At 44.0% G+C, this 18,613-nt stretch overlaps 1 protein-coding gene across 4 annotated transcripts in view; it reads left to right on the top strand.

Annotated features, from left to right (window-relative positions):
* Positions 1-18,613, top strand: part of LOC126548107 (probable phosphorylase b kinase regulatory subunit alpha) — a 111,407-nt gene that overhangs the window by 64,764 nt on the left and 28,030 nt on the right. For all 4 annotated transcript variants that reach the window (XM_055063175.2, XM_050196217.3, XM_050196216.3 and 1 more), the window contains 2 exons: positions 12,736-12,865; positions 12,945-13,043. In XM_055063175.2, the coding sequence (XP_054919150.1) occupies positions 12,736-12,865; positions 12,945-13,043 (229 nt within the window). The remainder of the gene's footprint in view (positions 1-12,735; positions 12,866-12,944; positions 13,044-18,613) is intronic.

The following is an 18,613-nucleotide window of genomic DNA, read 5'->3' as shown; positions in this document are numbered from 1 at the left end:
TATGGCATTGAGGAAGTTCATGTCACAATTTTGCTGTGTAAGGCAGGGTGCTTAGAGGGTATGCACCGGTGCTTCTGATGACATCTTAGTGAGTCGCACGAATGGAAGCGAAGTATGCACTAACCAAGCCACTAAAAACTTCATCACATGCATTGTGCAGCAACTGTTTCTTAACATCATCATCATCATCCTATTTTATGTGGTGCACTGCAGGATGAAGGCCTCTCCCTGCGATCTCCAATTACCCCTGTCCTGCGCCAATTGATTCCAACTAAGGCCTGCGAATTTCTTAATTTCATCACCCCACCTCACCTTCTGCCATCCTCGACTGCGCTTCCCTTCTCTTGGCACCCATTCTGTAAGCCTAATTGTCCACCGGTTATCTAACCTACGCATTATATGACCTGCCCAACTCCGTTTTTTTTTTCTCTTATTGTCAATTAGAATATCGGCTATCCCCGTTAGCTTTCTGATCCACACCGCTCTCTTCCTGTCTCATAACATTATGCCTAACATTCTTCGTTCCATCGCTCTTTGCGCGGTTCCTAACTTCTCGCCAAGTTTCTGCCCTGTATGTTAGCACCGGTAGAATGCACTGATTGCACACCAGTCTTTTTAATGATAATGGTAAGCTTCCAATCAGGATCTGACGATGTCTACCGTATGCACTCCAACCAGTTATTATTCTTTAAATTTCCTTCTCATGATCAGGGTCCCCTGTGAGTAATTGACTTAGTTAAACATACTCCTTCACAGACTCTAGAGGCTGACTGGTGATCCTGAACTCTTGTTCCCTTGTTCGGCTATGGATCATTATCTTTGTCTTCTGCCTATTAATCTTCAACCCCACTCTTATACTCTCTCTGTTAAGGTCCTCAATAATTTGTTGTAACTTGTCTCCAGTGTTGCTGAACAGAACAATGTCATCTGCAAACCAAAGGTTGCCGAGATATTTTCCATTAATCCTCACTCCTAAGCCTTTCTAGTTTAATAGCTTGAATACTTCCAAGCACGCAGTGAATAGCATTGAAGAGATTGTGCCACTTGTATGACCCCTTTCTTTACAGGTATCTTTCTACTTTTCTTGAGGAGGATTAAGGTGGCTGTGAAATCTCTGTTATAGATGTTTTCTAAGATATTTATTTCAGCCTCCTGTACTCCTTGATTACGTAATGCCTCTGTGACTGCTGGTAATGTAAAGTAATCGAAGGCTAACATAAGGAAGAGATTAAGTGCCTTAACAGTTATCTCTCACGTAGACCGGCACATGTACCCGACTGACACGTGGTGATGCCATTCCAGAACTTGCGCAGATGAGTTTTGTGTCTTTCTTTCTTTTGCCTCAGTGCTCCCTTCAGTTGGTAGTCGACATTCGTGTTGGCCACTTCTCTTCTCTTGTGTCCTGTCTGCACGCCTCACCTTTTCTTGCATAATGAATCCTTTTCAACTAGCTCAGCTTTCTGTCGTTCTTAGGTTTCTAACTGTACAGTCATCTTAGGAGGAATCCATGTGGTGGTTGTTTAGTAGCTCAGTGAGAGGTACACAATTTAGTAACAAACGCCCGCCGTGGTGGCTTAATCGCTACGATCGCGAGGGTGAGGGCATAATTGGCACCCAGCAGTGGCGGCTGAATTTCGATGGGGCGAAATGCAAAAATGCCCATGTACCATGCATTGGGTGCACATTACAGCACCCCAGGTAGTCGAAATTAATCCAGAATCCCCCACTCTGGCTTGCCTCATAATGATATTGTGGTTTTGGCACTAAAGCCCTAGAGTTTAATTTTCCACTAACATAACTGGAGACTTGGCATCATCTCCATACAATGTTGTACCTATATGTGATGCATGCACATAGCAGTCAGATCAGTGCTACGCACAGTGTTTTTTACTAAGGCTCACAGTTGCCCTTTCTATGTGGCATCTCGGCATGCCTTGGTAATGTCATTCAAAGACTTTTCATTGTTGGCCTGCATACCTGAAATGGGTGATAAGCTGTTGCTTCAGCCACATGGATGTTGGGTGGCCTGGCAAGACGACATGCACCACTAATGGATGCATATCGGTGCAAGATGAGTGTTCTCCTTACTGAAATAATTTTTATATGGCGAATGGTGTGCCACTTCTTGTGTTCTTTGCCCCGCTACATTTCTTGCTGCCTCTATTCACCTTGCAATGAATTTAAGACATGTGAACAGTGCAGTGAAGGTTCACTGTGAACTGCACTTTACATTCCAGAAGGATGCTGTGTTACTGCTTCAGTTTATGCTGTTTAAGTTACGTAGCTTTCCCTTTTTTATTCAATGTCATTCATCAACGTAAACATGTTTGATTTTGCTGCCATAAGCTATGTTCTGTTTAAGCACATGAACACACAAATGTGTAGATTTTTATAGACTATTTGTTAACTTTGCACTTCAGAGCTGATACTGAACTGAGCCATTTTCTCTGAACCAGAATAAACATTGGAATGAAAGACATTTCAGTTTGACACCCTCTTCTTACACCAGTTTCTTCATTCCTAAATATTTTTAAAACTTTCTCCATGACTTGTTGAAATGTTGCATAGACACTCACCGGCTGCTTAGCACTGGATAACACTCATCAATTTTTTTCTCAGTTGCCTTAAAGATGTTGTGCCATTCGTCCTCTGCGGGTGGATTATACTTGAAGAGGCGGACATTACTTCCATGACAAATAGCAATGTTGAGATTGGTAACCAACAAACTTCCAATAAACTTTTTAATTATGCAGTTTGGGTACATGTTGCTCTTACAGAAATAAAGTCTGGTGGCAGTGAAGTAACATCTCCTTAGCAGAAATCCTGAGTTGCATTGGTTTTAAGATAGTCATTTCGAACGAAGTACACTGTATTAGATTTGTCAGTCGTAGCTGTAGAGATGAACTTGGGACGACAGGGCTAGGCGAGCAGGATTTAATTGCAGGATTTACATTTTGAACAGGACATACATTGGCAGACTAGCGCGACTCCCATATGGAGCCCGCAAAACTAACATACAGCAAACAGTTTACGAGCACACAGCTCACTAGTTCATTTCTAGCATGACAAGGAGCACTCAGCTCCCGACAACGAGCACGACACGAGCACTACACGAGCACACCCTAGCAGCCGGCAAACGCTGCTTATAAGCCCTTGCTCGACGTCATAGTTCGACGTCATTCAAGATGACCCGCCTTTTTGGAGGATGAGGTGGGTCGGAGCAGGAATGGTCGGGAAGGTTCGTCCAAGCATTGTAAACTTGCCGCCGCCCGGCACTATCGTTTACGCCCACACACACGCAAACACACAGGTGCGAACCGATACACACAAAGGCTCCGGAGTCGACGACCGAGGGCTTCGTAGAACCGTGCTCCGTCTCGGGTGGTGCGGCCAAGTACCAATTTCCTGAGTTGATCGCGCGCCACGTGGCTGCCGGTCATCCGCAGTTCTCGGTACCGCCCAGCTTTCAGTGCCGACGTCAGAGGGCTTTGTAGAACTGCTCCGTCTCGGGTGGTGCGGCCAAGTACCAATTTCCGGAGTTGATCGCGCGCCACGTGGCTGCCTGCCGACCGCAGCTCTCGGAAGGGCGCTTCGACTCGTGGGCTTGGAACACGTGCCGCGGGCTGAAAGCTGGCACGTTGCCACCCCGTATGGCCATTCTTAACAGCTCCTCCATGGCCCGGAAAATCTCGCCTGGCCAGTGCAGGCAACCGCTGGGCAGGAAGAGAATGGCTGGCGAGCAAGACGATGGCTTTGCTCTCTGCAACCCCTGCGTACTTGGAATGCCTTCAACCATCTTACAACAACTGGCACAAAAGAGTCGACCCGGCAACACAATACCGCTCAGCGTTCAAACGCCCGGAATTAGCTGCTAACCCACCAGGCCTCCTATCACAATTTCCATGCAAGTCACTCAACTGGGAATCCCAAATTTTGCCCCAAAATTTCGTGCCGCCAAAGCGAGCGTTCACGTTCCTCCGGAGTTCGACCAAACCCGACCGTCGCGCTGCACAAGAGTAAAGGTTTACGCAGAATTAAACCGAAGCCTTTCAAACACCAATACTCAAACATAACTTCAACAGCCTAACTTCGCGAACAGCCTGTTCCTACCCTATCACAGTGGCGTACTTATCTCATGTACTGCTGCCACTGAACCGTCTGGCCAACTCCACAGGTACGTCATCACAGACGCGCTAAGTTTGAGGTCCCTATTCCGAACACGTGCTTGCATCATACAAAGTTTTCATCACGCTGACTCACATTCGTTCCTTTAGTCCACAGAGGACACGTTCCTTAAATAAGCAACCAAATTTGCGTAACTTACGCAACACAGAGGAACCTTCGAACAAATGTGTCTTCTACTAACTAGCTCTTCGCACGCGTACTAGAGAAGTCAGAATACGGCTGCCTTTGACACACCCGAGCAACCCAGTCATAAACATTCTGCTTCCTTCCGTCCACACAGGACACGCGCTAATGGACCTAAGAGCTCTTCTCAGTGCAAATCACGCACTTACTGAAAATCTACGCGCTTAACCTTAGAAAAAATCAAAAACACCTAAAAAGAAAGAAGGTTAAATAACACACGCGCGTTACGATAGACCTCTCAACGATAACCTTGACCTACAGGTTACTCACACACACACAAAAAAGAAAGCCTATGTACTCAGTAATGAACATCTCGCGAGACTACAGGTTTACATAAAACGCATCTTTCAAATCTCGGAGCTTCTCTAACGAAAACACAAACAAAGCTCAAACCTTACACATTGAAAGAAATCCCAGTCTCAATTCGCGAAAATTCTCCGATGCTCAAAAAATCAAACATAACAACATGTTTCTACGGACGGGCTCTTGGCCTCCCTTTCCAAACTCTTTCGTCTGACTCATACTTTGAGTCGGACCCGAGGTGGCCGCGGTTTGAAAGCTACTCTGGCTGCCGAGGAACAACAAAAGGGCTGACTAACTATCAGCTCCCTCAAGACGTTACAGTCCCCTGCCAATTTGCGTCCTGGCGCCCCGCTTTCAACACGAACTCGATTGACCGCGTCGCTACTCCCCACCTGGTCTCGTCTTGCCACCTTGCGCTTCTTTGTACTGCACGCTGAGCTTCGAAGAGAACGACGGAACGACGAGGAATTTGACTGCCCCGTGCCCTTTGTCCGCGTCCGTGCATAACAAGCTTCTCGGTCCCCCTTTGACCGGTGGCTCGAACGTTTTCGATGCGTCAACATCGTCAGTGACGACCGCACCTTTTTCCTCGTGCCCTGCCCTCTTGGGTCTCTCGCCATCTTTGGCGGCGCTACATTAGTTACCGTCTTTCGGTCTTCACCGCGCTTCTTTTTACGGCGCTTTCTCTTCGCACTCACTTTCATGTCGCCTTCTCGTGCCTCGTGCTGGCCGGTACACATTTCGTCGGCCCGGATCGGTCTCTTACCCGCACAGTCTGAGTGATTTTCCTTTAAATCAACATTCTCTCTGCCTCGACTGGCGGACAGCTCAACCGACTCTGGAACAATGCAGCAGGCTTTACTCGAGTTAGACAACTCGCACTCTTGCGAACTGCCCTCTACTACATTGCCCAGCTCACGCTGTGCATCTGCACACAGCCCGTCGGTATCGATCGCTGTCTCACGCGCACAGTCCGAATGATTAACAGCTGAATCATCCCTATCTAGGCTATCTAGACTGGCGGAGAGCCGCACCGATCCCTGAACAATGCAGTTGTTCTCTCGTGAGCTACAGAGCTCGCCACCCCGAGAACTACTCTCAACTGCATCGTCCAGCTGGCACTTCACTTCTGCACGCAGATCTGACTCGACATGGGTGCTCGCGTCTGTCAAGTCCGTAGTATTCTGTACCTCGCTAACGACCTCGCTACCATGAGATGCGACGCACACGCGCGGTAACTGTGCCAATTTGTTCGCAGCTGGCCTAGCTGTCTCTACAGTCCTCTGTTGGCACAGCACCTCGTCACTCTCACTCTGGCCTTTAACGGCCTCTGTTGCCACTAAGGCTTCGTTAGCTGCTAGCACTTTGAGTTCACTTGTGAACGTGCTGCTACTCTCACAGGTACTACTACTTTCCTCGGCTTTCGACGAAAATCTGCAATCTACTTCTTCACACTTTTGCTGCGTCCAGCCTACAGATTTCTCAAGCCGCTGTTGTCTCTGTGCCAATAACTGATCACAATACTGTATCTCTTTGATCAGTGCTGCCTTCTCTCTCTCATACTTTTGCTCACGCTCACGCTTACGTTCCTGATACTCACGTTCGCGTTCATTCTCACGTTCGTGACGCTCACACTTAAGAGTAAGTTCTTGAAGCTCACGCTTCCGTTCATTCTCGCGTTCTTCACGCTTACGCTCACTCTTACGTTCACGACGCTCACGCACCAGTGGTTCCTGTCTTTTACTTAGAATTCGTTTGCCCATTTGTTCTATGAATTTCAAATCATTGTTACTTTCTAGAATGGTTTTACGAATCTCTGATTCCTTCAAGTCCTCATCTACGTTTACCTCGATCTCCTCACACAACCACAACAGGTCAGCTCTCGTCAAACACATTAGGACCATGGTCGCTACTTTAAGCTTTGGCTCTGCTGTCACACAATACTTGTTGCGATACCCACGCAAATCAAAATACAAGTAAAAGATCCCAGCGAATCAAATCCAAAAACACAGTGAAATTGAAGCCTGGTAAATCTTACAGCCAAAACCAAACGCTTACCCACTGAAGCAGCACCATATCACCAGTCCTTCCCCGCCGTATCCAGTTAGTTGCAAGAGGTGGTCAATCTCAAGTCGCCTCCAACTTGATCAGGATGCCGGTCGGTCACCATGTGCCAACGTCCGTCAGCTGCCGTTGCTGTCTCCGAGTCGTAGGCCGATCTAGGAGCCGTAGTCGGATCCCTCCGCTGCCATTCAGTTATTAGATTTGTCAGTCGTAGCTGTAGAGATGAACTTGGGACGACAGGGCTAGGCGAGCAGGATTTAATTGCAGGATTTACATTTTGAACAGGACATACATTGGCAGACTAGCGCGACTGTCATATGGAGCCCGCAAAACTAACATACAGCAAACAGTTTACGAGCACACAGCTCACTAGTTCATTTCTAGCATGACAAGGAGCACTCAGCTCCCGACAACGAGCACGACACGAGCACTACACGAGCACACCCTAGCAGCCGGCAAACGCTGCTTATAAGCCCTTGCTCGACGTCATAGTTCGACGTCATTCAAGATGACCCGCCTTTTTGGAGGATGAGGTGGGTCGGAGCAGGAATGGTCGGGAAGGTTCGTCCAAGCATTGTAAACTTGCCGCCGCCCGGCACTATCGTTTACGCCCACACACACGCAAACACACAGGTGCGAACCCATACACACAAAGGCTCCGGAGTCGACGACCGAGGGCTTCGTAGAACCGTGCTTCGTCTCGGGTGGTGCGGCCAAGTACCAATTTCCTGAGTTGATCGCGCGCCACGTGGCTGCCGGTCATCCGCAGTTCTCGGTACCGCCCAGCTTTCAGTGCCGACGTCAGAGGGCTTTGTAGAACTGCTCCGTCTCGGGTGGTGCGGCCAAGTACCAATTTCCGGAGTTGATCGCGCGCCACGTGGCTGCCTGCCGACCGCAGCTCTCGGAAGGGCGCTTCGACTGGTGGGCTTGGAACACGTGCCGCGGGCTGAAAGCTGGCACGTTGCCACCCCGTATGGCCATTCTTAACAACTGGCATTCCACTTAGTGTTACAAAAACTTTAGTGTGTTGCTGAAGCTAAAACCAACGCATTTCTTTTAGCATATTTGGACATTGGTGCTACTTTTGGAGTTTTTGCAAAATAGATAGTACTTTACTATTATTTGGCTTTATTTATTCAATTATATTGTGCACCCTAAAGGGAATAATTAAAAAGTTAATGACTGAAACTTTACTGATTAGCTACTTGATCACTAGAGTTTGTCATGGAAGCAGTGTCAGCCGCCTCCACTGACCTACCTGAAGAGGCATGATGTCTGCCACAGGCGAGTTTTATAAAATATGTGTAATATTAAAAAAAAATGGGTGGCATATAACGGTGGTGTTTGCGTAGCGCACGAAAGTAGGAAAGGAAGGATAGAGACGAGTAAAGGTGGTATATAATGCATTTCAGCTGCAGTGTTAAAGAATACCTTGCTAGAGGGCAGGCGAGATAAATTTGCAGGTTTTCTTTAGAATAACTCCGACCACACTGCCAGAAGAAAAAGTTCATCCGCATTGCAGAGACGTAAAAAGCTACAAAATTTGTAATATGGTGCTAATGACTTCTTAACTGGACAAGACAAGCACTGCATAATAGAAAACTTGTAGCACTTTCTGAATGTAAAGTGACAAAAAACTGAGTGAGTTGGTGAGAATTTGTGACTTAAAAAAAAAGAGGTGTAAGAAACATGGACACACGATACATGAAAAGGGCAATACCATGTTCATGAGCGTGTTCATGGTTATTACAGCTGCTTTTTAAATTCGTGTTTCTGAGTGTAGTGTGTACCATTGTTAGATTCATGAAATAGTTTCACTACTCGCTGCTTTTGTCATAGCTTCTGGCTTATTTGATGCACCAAATCAAAGCTGAGCTCATAATACATGCAACTGCCATGCCAGTAGGAAACAGCCTCAAGTAATGTAAACCACTTGCCCCTGTGGTTTGGAGGCTGCATGTGCCCAACAGTAATGAACCAATATAGTCACTCTGCAATGAAATTTTGTAAATCACCTTTGCCTGACTGCGAGCTCTGGCTGCGATAATTGTGGGTAACTGGTTTGCACATGTTTTGCATAACTGAGGCCTGCTGCTTCCCTCGGGCCTGGAAGTTGCGCTCCTGATGCTCTATGCTATGGTTTGGCACTACAAACAGTTTAATTTATAATGTCAAAAGCAGCTAGTAGTATTACTTTTTGTTAGTTTATAAGTGAGTATGGAGTACACTCTGAAAGCACTACAAGTTTCCCATTGCAGTGCAGAACCGTTCAAAAGTTAATTCGAGCATTTTTGTTATCTAATTGTGAATTTTATGGCTTTTTATAACTTTAGCAACATGGCTGAAGTTATCCCAGAGGACTTGCTCAAATATTGCAAGCTCTATTTTCAGGCACACTCAGACACACCAGCTGAAACCCATTGTGTGTGATGTCTGTAATAAACTCAGATACATGTACGAATTGAAGAATGTGTCAAAACTATGGTCAAAACTCGTTAATTATACATCTGAGTTTGTCTTGAATATGCTCAGTGTGGAAAAATAATTTTAGGGTGTCATTGCTGCACATTCGTGAGGACCAGTAAGTGAGGGTACTGGGATGCTATTTGATCAAAAGGCCTTGTGGTTCGAATGAACTGAATGATATGTTAATGTCAAGAAGAAATCAGTTTAAACATAAAATATTTTGCTTATTAAAAACATGGAGGACAGACCCCCTTTGCTGTTAGGAACACGACTGCGGCCTTGCTATTTCGCAAATATATCCATGGAGGGATGGAAACGACTTTATTTTAAATCCGGCAAAGTTTGACGACCCAGGCTCAGGTCTCCCATGAGGGGACTTCGAGGCCTTGCCACGTCACCACCTCTCGGGCCTGCTGGACAGCCCACTCTTGCGTCTTGAGGTTGGAGCTGTGCAGAGCGGCGGCCCACTTCGACGCGAGAGCCTCCGGAGCTACCGCCATTGTAGCTGATGAATGATTGATTGATGTTTGATGTTTAATGCCGCAAGGGCCAGGTATGGCCAAAGAGCGCCATTGTAGCTGATGTAACACGACATTCCCACAACATGTGTGAGAGCGTCGCTCTAGTTTCCTGACATAATTTGCAAAGAGAACTCGGGTATTGCGTGGGGAAAATGTGCCGCAATTGAACCGGACTGGGGAAGGTTTGTGTCTGCATTAATAGAATGGTGTCGGATGATGCTGAACGCTAATAAACACAAAATCCTCTATAAAGTGTATTTCATCGCGAAGTTCTAGCACTTAAACTAGAAGGAGCAGCGAGTTTTTTGGCTGACTCTCATACTTGAATGTTTCTTTTCATTGGTTATGTTGTGCCCTCAGCTGTACCCACCGTTTTCTGTCCCCTGATGTGCAAAGCACTGTGTGTTCTCAGTTACAGTTAAATTTGACTGTCATGACTGCATGTCAGGGATGTATTTTAACTATTGTAGCCTCTCATTGTCCACTGCGTTAACCTTTTCCATGGAATCTTCTTTTTTCAGAAAACGACCAAAATTTCTAAAAATTTTTATGACAAATTCATTGTCAGTAGCTTTCATTACTACAATATCAGCAATTAATTCGTTATTTTCTGTTGAATTTCTATTGCTAAATTATTTTTTAATGCTTGAAAGTTTCAGGTAGGCAAGGCCACAGAAGCAGTCTATACGGAGCATGATATTTCCTAGAACATAAGCATGGCTTTTTTGTTTTTGATGCGACACATTATTGCTGGCACGGCCAGGAAAGAAAATCGCAGAGGTGCAAGCGTTTTTGTTGAGCCAATTGAGTGCAATTTTTAGAACGCAAGGCAACTAGACTTCTGCTTCGTTCCCGCCAACTGCACCCTCAAAAAATTCATTACTGGGAAGTCGGTGCAATTTAATACCACTTAATAGCGCAGCATTCATACCAAAATGATGAAATGACTGCCACTTGTCTGTGACACTCGGTAGATGAAAGGAAATTCCTGGACAAGTGTGGGGGGGACTCGTCCTTGGCACAGAAAGGGTTAATCGGACGTATGAGTGCTATTATGCATGCACTGAATGCATGGATTTATTCCTACATCTTGCAACCAACTTTGTTTCATAGCCTTGTTCAAGAATCATTTGAGAACAAGAAATATGCCTGTGTTATTCTGGCCCCTTTCCTGTGTTATTCTGTTTGCTTCAGTGGGTGACTCAGTGGCACTGTTAGCTTGCTTATTAATGACTTGAACTAAGATTGGCAAGCCTCCAAGTCTGGTCTTGCGTGTTGCAAAACCTTCGTCACTGTTTTTTAAAATATATACTGCATTTAACACTTTTGTACACCCGGCCACAAAATATTACGGACCATGAAATCTGAGAAAAAGCTGAATATCTCCGCATCCTCACAACGCAGCCTGGTACTTGCATTTCGGGCCTCGACTGGAATATGCTAACAATATAGTCATATACAGGTTTATTGGTTACTGCTGCAGGCTGCTCGGGAATTGAACGTTTTCCGAGATCTTGTGGTCCGTAACCTTTTGTGACTAAGTGTACATCTCATAAGCCTGTTCTATTGGTATTCTCTACTTGTTGAATTTAAGATATTTCTACTCTTTTAATGTGTGCTTACTATACGACATACGTTCCGTGTAATGCTAATAAAATTTTTACGCCTTAGCATACAGCAAACGGAAAACAAGTGTGTGTTACAGAAACTTGAAGCTTGTTCTGTATGGATAAGTAAAATTTGCTCTTTTATGTAGACTGGAAAAAAGGAACAATCATAAATAAAAAGGCCTCACAACACTTTTTAATGAAGCCGCAATTATGTTTTAGCTGCGAAAGAACACTGCCCATTAATTTTCTCCCCCAAGAGTTTTTGCGTAGTGCTTGACAGAGTGATGAAGAGCCGAAAGTTGCCTTCACAACCATTTAGGCTGTTACTCTCCTTTTGTTGTTCCTAGCATGCTGGAAGCTGCAACTCTCCGCTGACAAGGGGAATGCTCTGTGTGCCGCGCTGTGCTTTATTTCCTTATATTTCTTCATGCACCTTGATAACCACAGCTGGTTTAGGTGCACAACTCAATTCTCACTTGGTTTGTTTTCTCCACTGTTATTTTTTTCCTCCCCAATTTGCTTTCTCCACTGCTCTGCTCACTGTGACTCCTGGTGTTTGCGAGACGGCATTCATTGTGCCATTTGAAGGAAGCCACCCAGTGGCATTTGATATTCATATGTTGGCATGTCATCAGTAGCATGGCAGAGATTTTACTCATTGACAGGAAAGGACAACTATTTTTTTACCAGTTCTACATCCTACGATGTGTGTGGAGGTGTAATATATTTGTAGTTTGGATGTTGCAATTTAAATGACTAGGCACCCACTTTGTGGTTACAGCCGTTTGCTGCTGAGCAGTAGGTTCTGGATTTCATTCCTGGCAGTTGCAGCCACATTTCAACAAGGGCAGGGCCTAATGTGATCAGGCCCATGTACGAAGCTTTGGGTACACATGTAAGGACCCCAGGTGCCGTAATTAATCTGGAGTCCTCCATTATGGTATCGCTGATAGCTCCTGCATTGCTTTAAGATGTTGAACTCAATGAATTGGTCAATAACTGGCCAAGCCTATTTAAAACATTCAGAAAGTGTTGCAGCTTTGAAAGTATTTTACATAAAGAAAAAAATGTGAGTGAGTATTCATATTTTTGCATTTGTACATGAATGTAGAAAAGTTGTACCTTTGTTTTTGTTCTTTGTAACTGCAGCTTGAATTACTGTATTGCTGGCCATAAAATGTATTACTGCTCCTGCTGTGGATTAAAATGATGTATCAGTTTGGTAATAAGTGCTGGCAGCATCAACACTCATTAAATAAACTTAGCATTTATGGAAGCAGCATGTATGTCGTATGCTGCTTCCATTGTATGTCGCGGTAGTGACTCACTCAGTTTAAATTAATTTGTGATAATGATTGTCATTGCAAATGGCTGATTGCATGTTTTGATGTTCTGTTTTACAGGAACTGCTTGTGTATTTGTCTATGTTCATTCGAACAGAGCCAGAGCTCTTTCAGGAGATGTTGAGGCTTCGTGTGGGACTCATCATCCAGGTCATGGTTTCTGAGCTTGGACGTTCACTCCAGTGTTCTGGTAGGTACTTTGAACAGGCATGGTTTAGGAGGTTGTGTGGTGCACAGTTTCACCTGACCACTGGGTGCTTTCGTTTCAGCTGATGAAGCATCCGAATACCTCCTCAACATGCGACCATTTGAAATGAAAATGCTTTTGCGGCAAATTCTCAGTGGCAAAGAGTTTGTCATATTAAACAGTGAGTAGGTGACCTCATTGCATGCTCTGCAAAAAGTGAGATGTTGAAGCTATCCGTTTCAGTTAGTGCCATTAAAATTCCATTGAAGTTTACACTGAATGTAAACATACAGAAGGCTACTAAGCGCAAGGTCATGGGATCAAATTCTGGCCATAGTGGCTGCATTTCAATGGGGGCAGAATGTGAAAACACCAGTGTACTTAGATTTATGTGCACGTTAAAGAACCCCAGGTGGTCCAAATTTCCTGAAACCCCCTCAACAGCATGCCTCATAATCAGATCGTGGTTCTGGCACATAAAACCCCACAATTTCTTTCTTTTTTTTTTTGTAAGCATGCAGAAAAAGTTTGCATAGCTCAAGGCATATGTGGGACCTCTTATAACCAGTTACAGAATACTATAATGCACAAGCAGTTGTGGATTATCGATAAAGTACAGTAGAAGTTCATTAACACAGATACAATATTTCTTTTTCTACAGTCGAATTCAGTTACTAAATTTTGTATGTAAGGGAAATGCCAACATAAATAAGGAAAAAACAAAGCAAGGTGTGAAAAAGACATATTGAAAAGGCATTCAGAATAGTACAAAGCAACTGTGTCTGAAGAAACTAATAACAAAACATATTTAACTTGAAAGTAATCAAAATGCAACAAAAATTAATGACGATATGATAGTACAGAAGATAGGGGCTAGGAAATTGTGCCATACTCCAAATAAAACGCCTAATTGATATAAAGGTAAAGATGGTGCACTCTTAAAAGGGCACTGCAACACCCTGAACATGATTTATTGATTTATTTATTTATTTATTTATTTATTTATTTATTTATTTATTTATTTATTTATTTACATATACTGCAGCCCAATATAGGGCTATAGCAGGAGCAGAATCATTATACATTACTATACAATGCACATTAAAAACACACATGTACACAAAAACATCAATGATCAAAAAGAAGTGCTTTACATGTTAGCAACATGCTTACCATGGTAGCTGTAAAATCTTTTAGTAATAGTGAACGACTGTTACTGGGTAGAGAATTCCAACGCTCTATTGTACATAGAAAAAAACTGTACGTGAATGTGCTAGTACAGGCATAAATAGGTGTTATGTTCAAGGTGTGGGAGCTACGAGTACAACTTGTGTTAGTAAATGTGATATAGTCACAATCAGGAAGACCAGAGGTGGAGTTATTAATTGCATATAAAAGTTTTAAGGCATCAATGTAGTATTGTGAAAGTAATGGCTCAATGCTCAAAAGATTTTTGAGCCTGTGTTGGCGCGATAGTGTGGCTGTAATTTTGGCAAATGAAACGGATAGATTCTCATTGAACGTTATTGAGCGAGCTTATTTCACATTGTTTGTACAGGAACCAAACGACAGATGTATATTCTAGAACAGGGCGAATTGGCGTTTTGTATAATAGCAGTTTAGTATCGCAGGGGGTCTTAGCTAAAGTGCGGTGCAAATAACCTAATTTGTTCAGAGCTTTCCCGTTTACATATTCAGCATGTTTAGACCATACAAGATATTCTGTTAGAATTACACCTAAGTATTTATATTGAGACGCTCTATTAAGTTGGATGGCATCCAGAGAATAATCGAATGAGCGGGGGCTCTGTCTATTGAAAAATGACATCACAACTGTTTTACTACAGTTGATGTTCATTTGCCACATTTTGCACCAAGCGCAGAAAGACATGAGGGATTGGGCAAGATGGTAGTGGTCATCAATGGAGTTAATAGATTAAAATAATACGCAGTCATCTGCATAAAGTCTGATTTTAGTTGAGGTGCTACGAGGTAAATCATTGATGTATATTAGAAATAACAAAGGGCCTAATACGGATCCCTGAAGAACGTCTGCCATAACGTCGACAGGAGTTGATTCCACTGAGTTAAAAGAAATAAATTGTGAGCGACAACGAAGAAAACTGGCTATCGAAGAAACAGGACAAAGATCATTGAATATGGCATTTAATTTTACCAGTAGTTTAGTATGAATCACAAAGTCAAAAGCTTTAGAGAAGTCAATAAAGATGCCATCCACTTGATTACCTATGTCCAGGTCAAAAGTCATATCTTGAACAAAATCGGCTAATTGCATTACATTGCTATAACCACGACGGAAACCATGCTGGGCAGATGTCAGAACATTATTAGAGTTAAGGAATTCGATTATATGTTTGTGAATAATATGCTCTAACATCTTGCATGACTGGGGTGTGAGAGCTATCGGCCTGTAGTTAAGAGAGTCGTTTATCACTTGATTTATTCAAGGGCAGAACTTTTCCATTTATTTAGTACTTCACCAGAGTTTAAGGATTTCTGGAAAATTACAGTAAAGTATTGAGATGTCCATAGGGAGTATCTTACAAGGAAAGAATTCAGGATACCATCTGAACCGGTCCACTTTTTAACAGCGGAGCTGTTTAAGCTTTTAGTTATGCCGTGGAGCATTACCAGAAAACTCAGCCCAGCTGTGCACCGCCTCGCGTTGCCTAGCAACCAGCTGCGAGAGCACTGAGCTACGTAACCTCCTCGCAACACACGCACATATGGTGGAGTTGTGACGTCACAGGCGAGTATGGAGTTCTGCCCTGTATTCTTATCAACTAATTGTATCAGGTTATGGGACAAAGAAAACATAATTTAGTCTCTACGAATAGTGGCACTAGTGGCGGATGGCGGAACATGTGAGGGAAGGCCTGTAAATGCCGGGAACATTAAAGTCGCCAAGAACGATTAGGTTAGAACTGTCAAGGCTATGGTCATGTATAAAATGCAAAATATTATCAACGAAGTCATGTTAAAGTCACCAAGAATGATTAAGTTAGAACTATCGAGGCTATGGTCATGTATAAAATACGAAATATTATCGTAGAAGTAACTAGGGCTATCGGGGGCGTGATAAAGACCACAAAATGTTAAGTTCTGCTTATGTACTTGGAACTTGCACCAAACCGATTCTACATTGGGAGGACCTGGTAGAACCTTAAAGTTAAAACCTGAACATAAAAGCAAAGCAACACCACTGCTTTCTTATTCTGACAGTCATACCGGACAGCAATTTAATGAGGAGGCGTGAATTCTCAGTTGTGAATATTTTCATAAAGCCAAGTTTCTGTGATGCATATAACATGAGGAGAACATGAAGAAACTAGTTAAAGAAACCGTGGAAATTTGTTAGTTATGCTTCTGGCATTAACATTCAAAATCGCAAGATCTGTGGTAGAGTGATGAGATTGTCAACCTAGTGATAATGAAACATTTGGAAATCTTGCGCTCTAGAATCAAAACTAGGAGCTATTACTAAACTATTTGAGGCACTGTCCTAGCTTTAACTAATGTTATGTATAAATAAATTATCAAACCTCGTTGTAATAATCGAGCCGTTATTCCGCTGCTCATCCGAAGTGTCCCATAGCTTTTTACAAAGTACTGCACGCACTCTGGACGAAAAATCTTTGGAAAGCTTCAGGCCGGAATTTTTCAGCTTATAAGCATTTTTCAGCATCGCTAGCTTACCGCTGAAATCAAGCAATTTTAAAATGATACGGTGAGAATGCCCAGGTTCGCATTCTGCCTGACCTATGGAAGCGTTCAATACGCGGACAGTCAAGGAAAAGCCTATTGAAAACGTTTGCAACCTTGGAGTGCAGTGTGTCACGATTCTCATTAGTATCTTCTGGTTTGCCATGAAGGATTATGTTATTTCTTCGTGAACGGCTTTCGAGATCGTCATATTTGGCAGTTAGTTCGGCAACAGTGCGCGTCAGGCAAGCCACCTCAGAATGAAGCTGACCAGAGTCTTGATAAGACAGTGCATTCGAACATGAGGTTTCAAGAGCAGCCACACGCAATTCCAAGGCATCGAAATGTGTATTCACAGCATTTTTGATTTCAGATATGTCTTGTGACATATTTTTCTGATAAGCAATTAAATTGGAAAGAATTTTCACAAGAGAAGGGTTGTCGCAACTAGACAGTGCCAGCTCGGCCAATGTCTCAAGGGCGTTAAGAAAGCTTTTTGGGGATTCGTCAGGTTTGCCAGTTTATGACGCCGGTCTCCTGGGGCCGGGGTTAAGCTCAACTTCACCGCTCATGGTAAGACAACTAAGGTAATTGAGGACATAAGAAAAATTGCACATGGGTCTACTACACAAATAATAGTGTGGGCAACGCAGCAGCAGCAGGAATCTATTATCGGATCGGATACAGTACGGTTTGTCCAATTACCGTATCTGTACAAGCAAGAAGAAGCGTTTAGGCAACATGCTGAAGCTGCTGCTGCTGCTGCATTGCCCACTGCTGGGGCGCTGGAACGGCAGAGCTTTTATACTGATGAAGCTTGACGTCAACGATCCGATGGCATCACCTGTCGGAGTTGCCATGTTAGGAGCATCCACGGGAGTGCGCAGAATCACGAGAGAAGGAAGGATATGGGCAGGAAAATGCCTGGACGATAGGGCTGAACCATGTCGAATTGCCGGTAATCACCACGTGTTTGACTAGTGCAGGGTGCCATGCCCCGGAGACAAACGGCATGACCAGCGAAGAAATCCAGGAGCTGTGCAAGCAAGAAGAAGCGTTTAGGCAATATGCTGAAGCTTCTACTGCTGCAATGCCCGCTGATCAATAAATCATAATACTAAATGCGAGAGAATGCTTCCATGAACACATAAGCCAAATATTGCTCAATTCCACGCAGCAAGGAGCATACAATGCCTCTGTAAAGATCAGTCATGCTTGGTGATGAATACAAGGTCGGGAGGTAGGAGGAGTAGAGCTGGGGGTTTATTCATATGAGGTAAAAAGGGCAAACTTATGTAGAGGAAAAGGGTTACTCGTATTGGCCAGAGCACGGAGCACAGTACATTGTTCTCATAGCATGAACTACATGTCAGAGCAGACTACATCGTTCTGGGACCACACACTCCACGCGCTCAGAATGTCTCTTAAACACCCTCCATCTTCCCTGGATCACTTGTTTGGGCAATGGGTAATGTTTCAGTCAACCAGTCTGGTAGTTCGAATTGGCACAGCACACCGCCTCTGATAGGGCAAAGGATGACACAAAGCGTATGCGCTGCCCCCAAGCTAATTGTGGAAACGGGAAAGTGAGGCCCAGTGTTTCACTGACGACCAGGCAGAAGACAATGGCCTAAGCTCTCCCAAAGGTAAAGCGTCTCGAGGTCCTGGTGTCTTTCACTGAAGTTCTGGGAAAACCTCACTCATCTCATTCTCACGCTGATCTCTAATTTGCCGTCACTGTCAGCATCTCAGTGTCCACGTTGACTCGGTGGAATGTTGTTTGATGTTGGTGCAACAATAACCCCTGCCTCCGCTCTTCAGTGAATACGCCAAACATAACAACATGGAAATGCCTTGCTTTTAAGAATCATGTTGATGACTTCTGGGTGGTTCAACTGTAATTGTACGGCCTACAATTTCTTCAATCTAACCACTGAGTACAACGAGGGTTAGTGTTGCAAATGCTGGACTGCAGTTCTTACTGTGGGCTGTGTAGCTAGAAAGAGAAAGCAACGTTGCAGTATGCGA

This window comes from Dermacentor andersoni, chromosome 1 (genome assembly GCF_023375885.2).
Source record: "Dermacentor andersoni chromosome 1, qqDerAnde1_hic_scaffold, whole genome shotgun sequence".
In the NCBI taxonomy this organism is placed as follows: domain Eukaryota; kingdom Metazoa; phylum Arthropoda; class Arachnida; order Ixodida; family Ixodidae; genus Dermacentor; species Dermacentor andersoni.
Note: the sequence above shows the minus strand (reverse complement) of the source record. Positions and strands in the feature narration are given on the sequence as shown.